Consider the following 8548-nt stretch of genomic DNA (forward strand, 5'->3'; position numbering starts at 1 on the left):
AACAATACGTCAGGCCAGCTAGTTAATATTAGCATACTACATCTAGCTAGCTACATGTTGAACTTCCATCCTCACAGGCCAGGGGCACAATGTATGAATTTATGGTTGGGTCAGAATTGTTGTTATAATCATTGGCCAATACGGAGAATTAAGTAAAATCACGAGTCCAAATTCTTATCTCCATTGATGACTAATTTAGGAAAGGGGCGATTTTAGGTAACACAACGAGATGCAACAGTTCAAGTTTTTTACTGTCAATAATTAAGTTTGGCTTGTGATGTGATTGGTCTGAAGCCAAATCCAAACTGGCTTGACACTTATTTTGTTTGTTAGGGAGCCAGAACCATTCGCAACTGACCTCACTGTTTAGCTCAACACTGATTGGCTGTTATTTTTTTTAATATCAAGAGAGGCCAAATGCTCGCTGGCTTTCCTGGTATTCAATGCTACTGGCGGCAACAATGTCATACACATTCTGACCAGATAGATACAGCTAAACATACTGAAACCAAGCCGTTTCAATCGCTCGGATGCTTTCTCCGGCGAGATACATTCAGCCTATTATGAATTGAAACGCAGAGACGAAATATTTCTTATTTTCTTGGTCAATTTTTTGGGGAAGCCTGGTTTCCCTTGCCATCCATGAATACACGCCACTAAGTGAGTGTGTTAGCGGGTACATGTACTTAGTTACTCCCCAACACTGCTGAACATAGGATATTTCATGTGTAATTTAATCAACTGTACCGTATTTCAAAGAACAGCGCGCAATTTATTTAACCACACCCTTTGAGCTATGACGCCAACCAATAAGATATTTTATTTTCAGTGTAAACGGAAGAACAATTTCCACGTTAGGGTTTTAATTTATCTGGTCGTTTATTAACACTCTATATCTCAAAATGACTAATTTAACTGCACAGCATCACATACTTACATCAGGTTGTATTTAATTCGCGTTGTAGACAGGACTTGGTTGATATATTTTTTTAGCTAACGCTAACAATGGCTAACTGTATGTTTTTTCACACTCAAATAGCCTCCATCATGGAGGTGCTAGCGAATGCAGCCGTGGCAGACATCTGTAAACTCGTAGACGACGACTATACAGTGTTTCGTTTGGAAATCACTAAAAGCCAAAAAGAAAACAGGGCAATGCGGAGGAAACTACAGCTACTTGAACTGAAGGTGGCACGGGACCGCGCAGAGAGGACAACGCGAAAGCGCGTCCTCGACAGTCGCCCCAGTAGTGTCAAGATCCTCGACCGATACAGAGGAATGGCAAGAGGTACATTTAGCAGAATGCCGAGTTTATTTTTAGAGACAGTGCACATTAATCAACGTTTCAGTAAAAGTGCCGGTTTTAGTCAGCCGGTTAATACAGATAAGAAATGAGCAGTGAGCACATGCAAAGCAACATAGGAAAAGCAACACGTAGCACAAAAAGCAACAAAACACAATGCATAAAAGCAACAAACAGTGTTTACACACCTCACAAGCTACAGACAACAGATAATATGGAAAGCAGCAACGCCCAGCTAGGGATTATGTTCACACGTCTGATAGTCCTTTAGCCATGTCTCTGTGTTTTTGTGATGGTGCAGTTATGTGTTTCTGATGGCAGTGTGTTCCAGACATGGGAAGGTCTCACAGAGAAAGCTGTTTGACTAAAGGTGCTTTTCCTTAAGGGAACTAACTATACTGTCACTTCTCATGGGAGACCTTGTGGCTGCTGCCATGGGTTTGGGTTTTCTGTTTGACAAAAGTACTAAGTGGAGGTGGAGCCAGGCCGGTTAGGATCTTGAATACAAGACATGCGTAGGTGTGTTGCACAAGCTTTTCTCAGATCTGAGGATGTAACAGGGATGATGTCTATCAAGCACTTTGAGAGCCTGTTTGTAGACAGACTGAATGGGTTTTAATGTTGTACAGCAAGCTTGGGCCCAACTAGTCAAGCAGTATGTTAAGTGGGGGAGTAGCATAACATTGAATTACAGTTTTGCTGCCTCTGTAGTGAAACAATTTCTTATGTATCGGAAATTAGCTAGGTTCCACTGAGCATGTGTTTAGATGTGTTGCCCAGAATCAATGGTGGAAAAATTACTCAATTGTCATACTTGAGTAAAAGTAAAGATACCTTGATACAAAAGTATTCAAATTAAAGTGTACGCACTCAGTACAACACTGCTTGAGCAAAAGTCTAAAAGTATCTGTTTTTTAAAATGCATCATACCGGCTGTGTTTCTGTATTTTGAAAGTTAGATATCTTGACATCTTGATTGCTGACAGTCCCAAAATGTTTTGTATATATCAACAATGGACTAATGAAACAAATACCAAAATATAGTTTTGGTTGGAGTTTTCCATGAAGTACAGTAATGGAAAAAGGTACTCAATATTTATACTTAAATACTATACATGAAATTCCTTATATTAAGCAAACCAGAGAGCATGATTTGTATTTTTTTACGGACAGATAGGGCACACTACAACACTCAGACATAATTTACAAACTCAGTATTTGGGTTTAGTGAGTCCGCCAGATCAGAAGCAGTAGGAATGACATTGCATTATATTGATAGGTGTGTGAATTGTACCATAATTCTGTCTGCCTGAGTATTTTTACTTAAGTACTTTACACCACTGCCCAGAATTGGTTCTTGGTCAGTTTGTGGATAGTATGCCATACTTCCCCTAATTACTTAGCTATCTTGAAGTATTACCTGACATCCAGAGCCAGATTACCGAACGGGCATGAACGAGCTCTATTTTCATGTAATCTGTCCAAAGCACCGGTTCCAATCCAAGTGCCAATGCCATTTAGCAAACTCCAGGTGTTTACATATGTTGGATGACATGATAATAGAGCTCTTTGGCCATGAACACCAGTGGTGGGTTTGGCGTTGAAATGAGGATGCATGAGCAGAAAATAACCCCATACCTACTATAATATATGGTGGGGGATCTTTGATGTTATGGGTCTGTTTTGCTTCCATTGGTCCTGGGGCCCTTGTTAAGGTCAACGGCATCATGAACTTTACCCACGACCAGGACATTTTAGCCAAAAACCTGATTGCCTCAAACATGGCCGCAAGTGAATATTCTAGCAAGACTATAACCCAAAGAACACATCAAAATCCACAAAGAAATTATTAACTGGCCATAAAATCAACATTTTGCAATGGCCATCATGGTCTCCGGACTTGAAACCCATTGAAAACCTATGGTTTGAATTGAAGTTGGCAGTCCATAAGCGCAGACAAAGGATATCAAGGATCTGGAAGGATTCTGTATGGAGGAATGGTCTATGATCCCTCCCAATGTGTTCTCCAATTCATAAAACATTTTAGAAAAAGGCTATGTGCCATTATCCTCGCAACGTAGTGTATTGAAAGGAATTGAAAACAGGTGTACGTTTTTTGTATGACTTGTTAAACAAAACCTCTGAGCAATTGTAAGAAAATAATATAATTTCCCCCTTTTTTTATTTTTAATTGCTCAGTATTTATCAAGGGTGTTAATAATTTCGGACCCCACTGTAGGTGCCCCGGGGCCCCAGGTGTGGTAGTCCAGCCCTGCTTACATCCTTGCCAATTGTAGACAGTGTCAATAGTGTACAATGTATCGTTGAGCATTGACAGCACCTAATTTAACCACCCCTTTCCCCCCAATCACTCTCTTAGGAGGAGGACATCTCACTGGAGGCCACAGGAGCTTTGTGAAGCCAGCAGAACACATCTCATGGAGAGATGACCAACCCATAGCTGTAGATGAGGGGAGTGGAACCTCAACCCAGCATGTTATTGTGATAGAGGTTAGTGTCATAGTGTAACATAAAAAATTACACTACATCAATTGTGGCCAGTTTATTTCAGAAAGACTCCCCTCAGCTATTCACTTGCTTACATGTACATCCTTATTTATCTGCCAAAGGGGAGCTTGTGACGACAACATTGTTAACCGATTCAACTCATGTACTGATAATAACCTCCTCTCTTCTTGTCAGTCTGTAGATGCAGAGGCTGCAGGTTCTGGAGGATCGTCTCTGGTCAAGCAGGAGAGGACTGAAGGAGAGGACCCACGACACAATAGAGACATCCAGACTGGAGAAGAGGCTGGCGTAGCGCCCCCTGTAGCCACAAAGATAATCGCCGCCTCACCCCAGCCCAGGACCCGATGCAGCATCACGGAGTTCAGTGGAACGCCAAACGCCGTCCTCAAGTCAGAGACAGACACAGAGACTTTAACTGTAACACACAGGCTTTTACACACAGGATCTGACCACAGATCAGACACAGAGAGACTGCAGCTGGGACCACTGGGCTGTCATCCTGCTCCCGGCTCAGAGTATTTACTTTACGGTAATCCAAACCCGAGGACTGTTCATTCCCATCGGGACTCAGGTGACGTGTTAGAGGCTAGCAATGATCCGTCTTGTTCTTACACTACAGAGATGGACCCTGGCAACATGCCCTTGGGTTTAGAGACACAGACTGATCTGTCTAGAGGGGACTGGAACCAGTACAGTAGTAGTGTGTACTCTGAAGGGTGCCTAGATAAGAAAGGGGAGGTTATAGTCTTAGATGAGGTGACTGTGAAAGTGGAGGGCGATGTTCCTCTGACATGGAATGTAGACGAGACTCACTTAGGAGAAGGACACTCACAAGGCAGAGATTTATTAGATTACAGGGAAAGCTTAGAGACAAATCCATATGTTTTGACCCACTCCCCTTTACACACGCTCAGGGGTCGCGACCCAGTGTACACGTCGATGGGGCCTTCCGATCAGGTATTGAACTCAAACGACAGGGCTAGAGCCGAGACTCAGGGAGGGGGAGCCACATCAGACAATAGTAAAGACAAACCGTTCCTCTGCATGCTCTGTAACAAAGGCTTCAGCTGCCTCCAGAAGGTGGAGATCCACCAGAGGGTCCACACAGGGGTGAAACCCTTCAGCTGTACCCAGTGTCACATGTGCTTCGCCCAGGCTGGTGACCTGAAGAGGCATCACAGGGTCCACACAGGGGAGAAACCATTCAGCTGCCATCTGTGCCAGGCCAGTTTCTCACACTCATCCAACTTGAAGAGGCACCTGAAGGTCCACACTGGAGAGAGGCCATTTGCCTGTACGCACTGCGGGAAGAGGTTCTCAGAGAGGAGATACCTCAGGATACACCAGCAGAAAAACCATTCCACTGTATAACATAGAAAGTAACCATTCCACTCAATAGCTTCTGATGTTTAGATCAAACCCTGCATTAAAGACAAGATACATTTTCATTGTTGTCAGCGGATATGATCCACAGATGCATGTGGAATAATGAGAGTAACAGATTTCAGATTCTTTAATATTCCTGGGTAGAATATTGCATCCAGACATTGTGTGATATATATTGTGTTTGTACTGTGTAGGCTGTTTGATGTTCACAAATGCCTGTTTCATTACTTCCATTCAACTACTTAATTATATTCTCAAGACTTTTAATGAGAAAATTAATGCAGTTTATCAAGTTCATGCAGATGTTTTGCTGAGACGTGTATGTGTGGTTTTCATATGGTGTATTTGAAATGTGTTTTATTTAGTTAACACAAAATGGGACTTTTCATTCTGACTTTCATTGAATCTCTTTTTAGTATACATCACATTTGATCTCACCCTTTTCTGCATACACCAGACAGCGCTTTATAACCAATACAGGGACAGAAAGTAGCCTATGAATGGGAGGCTAGGATCCATTTGCAGTGCCTTCAGAAAGTATTCACACCCCTTGACTTTTTCACATTTTGTTCTGTTACTGCCTGAATTTAATATTACTTTTTTTGTCACTGGCATACACACAATACCCCATAATGTCAAAGAGGATTTATATTTTTGTGGAAATGTAATACATTTATAAAAAATGAAAAGTCTTGAGTCAATAAGTATTCAACCCCCTATAATGGCAAGCCTAAATAAGTTCAGGAGTAAAAATGTGCTTACGAAGTCACATAATGAGTTGCATGGACTCCCTCTGTGTGCAATAGTAGTCTTTAACATTATTTTTCAATGACTACCTCATCTCTGTATCACACACATACAGAAAATGTCACTCAGTTGAGCAGTGAATTTCCAACACAGATTCAACCACAAAAACCAGGGAGGCATATTGGTAGATAAAAACATTGATAAATTAAAAAGTAGACATTGAATATCTCTTTGAGCATGGTGGTGTTATTAATTACACTTCGGATGGTGTATCAATACACCCAGTCACTAAAAAGATACAGGCATCCTTCCTAACTCAGTTCCCGGAGAGGAAAGAAACCACTCAGGGATTTCACCATGAGGCCAATAGTGACTTTAAAACAGAGTTTAATGGTTGTGATAGGAGAAAACTGAGGATGGATGAAAAGCATTGTAGTTACTCCACAATACTAACCTAATTAGAGTGAAAAGAAGGAAGCCTGTACAGAATACAAATATTCCAGAACATGCATCCTGTTTGCAACAAGGCACTAAAGTAATACTGTAAAAAATGTGTTATGTTTGGTGCAAATCCAATATAGCACATTACTGAGTACCACTTTCCATATTTTCAAGCATAGTGGTGGCTGCATCATGTTATGGGTGTGCTAGTAAACGTTAAGGACTGGGGAGTTGTTCAGGATAAAAAATGTATGGAATGGAGCTAAGCACAGACAAAATCCTAGAGGAAAACCTGGTTCAATCTGCTTTCCACCAGACACTGGGAGATTTATTCACCTTTCAGCAAGACAATAACCTAAAACACAAGGCCAAATCTACACTGGAGTTGCTTACCAAGAAGACAGTAGCCGAGTTACAGTTTTGACTTCAATTTGCTTGAAAATCTATGGCAAGACCTGCAAATGGTTTTCTAGCAATGATCAACAACCAATTTGACAGAGCTTGAAGATTTTGGAAATTAATATTGGGCAAATATTTCACAATCCAGGTGTGGAAATCTCAAAGATTCAGCTGTAATTGCTGCCAAAAGGTGCTTCTACAAAGTGTTGACTCAGGGGTGTGAATACTTATGTAAATTTGATATTTCTGTATTTAATTTTCAATAAATTAGAGAGCATTTCTAAGAACATGTTTTTACTTTGTCATTATGGGGTATTTTGTGTAGATTGGTGAGAAACATCATTTTTTAAATCCATTTTGAATTCAGGCTGTAACACAACAAAATGTGGAAAAAGTCATGAGGTGTAAATACTTTCTGAAGACAATGTACATATTTTGTGTCCTCCACCACCACGGCAGTCGTGGACATATTTTAGGACTTCCAGAGGACCCACAACACATCAACCTTCTGAGTTTGCGGAATTTTCATGACACTTACTGTAAGCATAAAAAGATAAGAAAATAAATTAACTATTGGCATAATGTGGGCACCAATTAAACATTTTAAGAAAGAGGATACCAAAATTAGATATTAGTTTGAAAATGTCAATTTTGAACTCCTCTCTAAATGGTAAAGTTTTGCTTAATCCTAATACATGTTGTTATATTCAAAAAACGTTTTCTTATAAACACACCGCTCGATAATCCTGAGGACATTGTCATGGACAGAGTTTCCCCAATTGATGACAGATTGGCAGTCTTAAAAAAAGAAAGGTAAATGCAAAAATTCAAGAATGTGTAAAGTGACAATAAAGAGAATTAAATATAATATTTTCAAAAGTTATGTGTCTGTCAAATCATTCCTGCAACAAACATTGTTAGAAATGGTGCACGTGTGTGAATTTGAGTGAGCGACAGGGAGAATAAGCAAGAGAAAAGAGGGAGAAACTTTACATGATTTATCTGTTGAATCAGGACACAAGGTCTTTGCACCAGAAAAAAGGCTAGTTAAAAGGATTTTATTTTCTTTACAAGCATATATTATTAGAAGCAGTACTAAATCAATTGGTTCGATTTACACTAAGATAATGCAATCATGGGCAGATAAATAGCCACCGTGCTTCTACACCTGCATTGCTTGCTGTTTGGGGTTTTAGGCTGCGTTTCTGTACAGCACTTTGAGATATCAGCTGATGTAAGAAGGGCTTTATAAATAAATTGGATTTGATTTGAATAGCATGTCTCTTTGGGAATCCAATCTCAGTGAGACCTGATGCAGAGAGAACACGTTAATGGTCATCAGCATAGCTAGTACAAACCTGGCTCTTACCAAGCTGGTTAGTAGGGATCAATACACATTGAAGATCAGAGTTTCAAAGTGAAAAACATTTTTTTTGCTCACAACTTGCCAATCACTAAGGATTTAAGGAGGCGTGGTTCCTCTCTCTTCTTTCCCTGGGATGTGGCAGAATCGGTCACTGGAAACTGAGTGTGTGGCCAAGCACTGCTTTAGAGGCCATCAGGTCAATGAGTGCGGTTAAATGCACACAATAATACGATTATTGCGGACAATCAGATTAATATAATAGTTCGATTAAAACGAGAATAACTATTTCCCTAATAATGCTGTTTACATGGACGCATCTGAAATTAGGCTACCGGATGGCACTCTGATATACAGAGAATCGGCAATCAAAGTAAACC

General features: G+C 40.4%; 1 protein-coding gene across 2 annotated transcripts; it reads left to right on the top strand.

Moving 5' to 3' along the window:
* The first annotated feature begins 824 nt into the window (after positions 1-824).
* LOC139023655 (uncharacterized) lies at positions 825-7647 on the top strand. Of its 2 annotated transcripts, none has more exons than XM_070437203.1 (3): positions 825-1288; positions 3684-3814; positions 4007-7647. In XM_070437203.1, the coding sequence occupies exons 1-3, from the start codon at positions 1006-1008 to the stop codon at positions 5201-5203; spliced, it is 1611 nt and encodes a 536-aa protein (XP_070293304.1). In that variant the 5' UTR covers positions 825-1005; the 3' UTR covers positions 5204-7647. The 2 variants fall into 2 exon arrangements, with proteins under 2 accessions (XP_070293304.1, XP_070293305.1); XM_070437204.1 differs by having other exon boundaries at positions 3690-3814.
* Positions 7648-8548: the final 901 nt, after the last annotated feature.

This window comes from Salvelinus sp. IW2-2015, linkage group LG34 (assembly GCF_002910315.2).
Source record: "Salvelinus sp. IW2-2015 linkage group LG34, ASM291031v2, whole genome shotgun sequence".
NCBI lineage: Eukaryota > Metazoa > Chordata > Actinopteri > Salmoniformes > Salmonidae > Salvelinus > Salvelinus sp. IW2-2015.

Bases quoted from the DNA above. Each gene is read 5' to 3' on its own strand.
- LOC139023655 (XM_070437203.1), top strand. From the start codon at position 1,006: ATGGCTAACTGTATGTTTTTTCACACTCAAATAGCCTCCATCATGGAG. The intron at 1,289-3,683 runs GTACATTTAGCA...TCACTCTCTTAG, and splicing joins ATACAGAGGAATGGCAAGAG to GAGGAGGACATCTCACTGGA. The intron at 3,815-4,006 runs GTTAGTGTCATA...TCTTCTTGTCAG, and splicing joins AGCATGTTATTGTGATAGAG to TCTGTAGATGCAGAGGCTGC.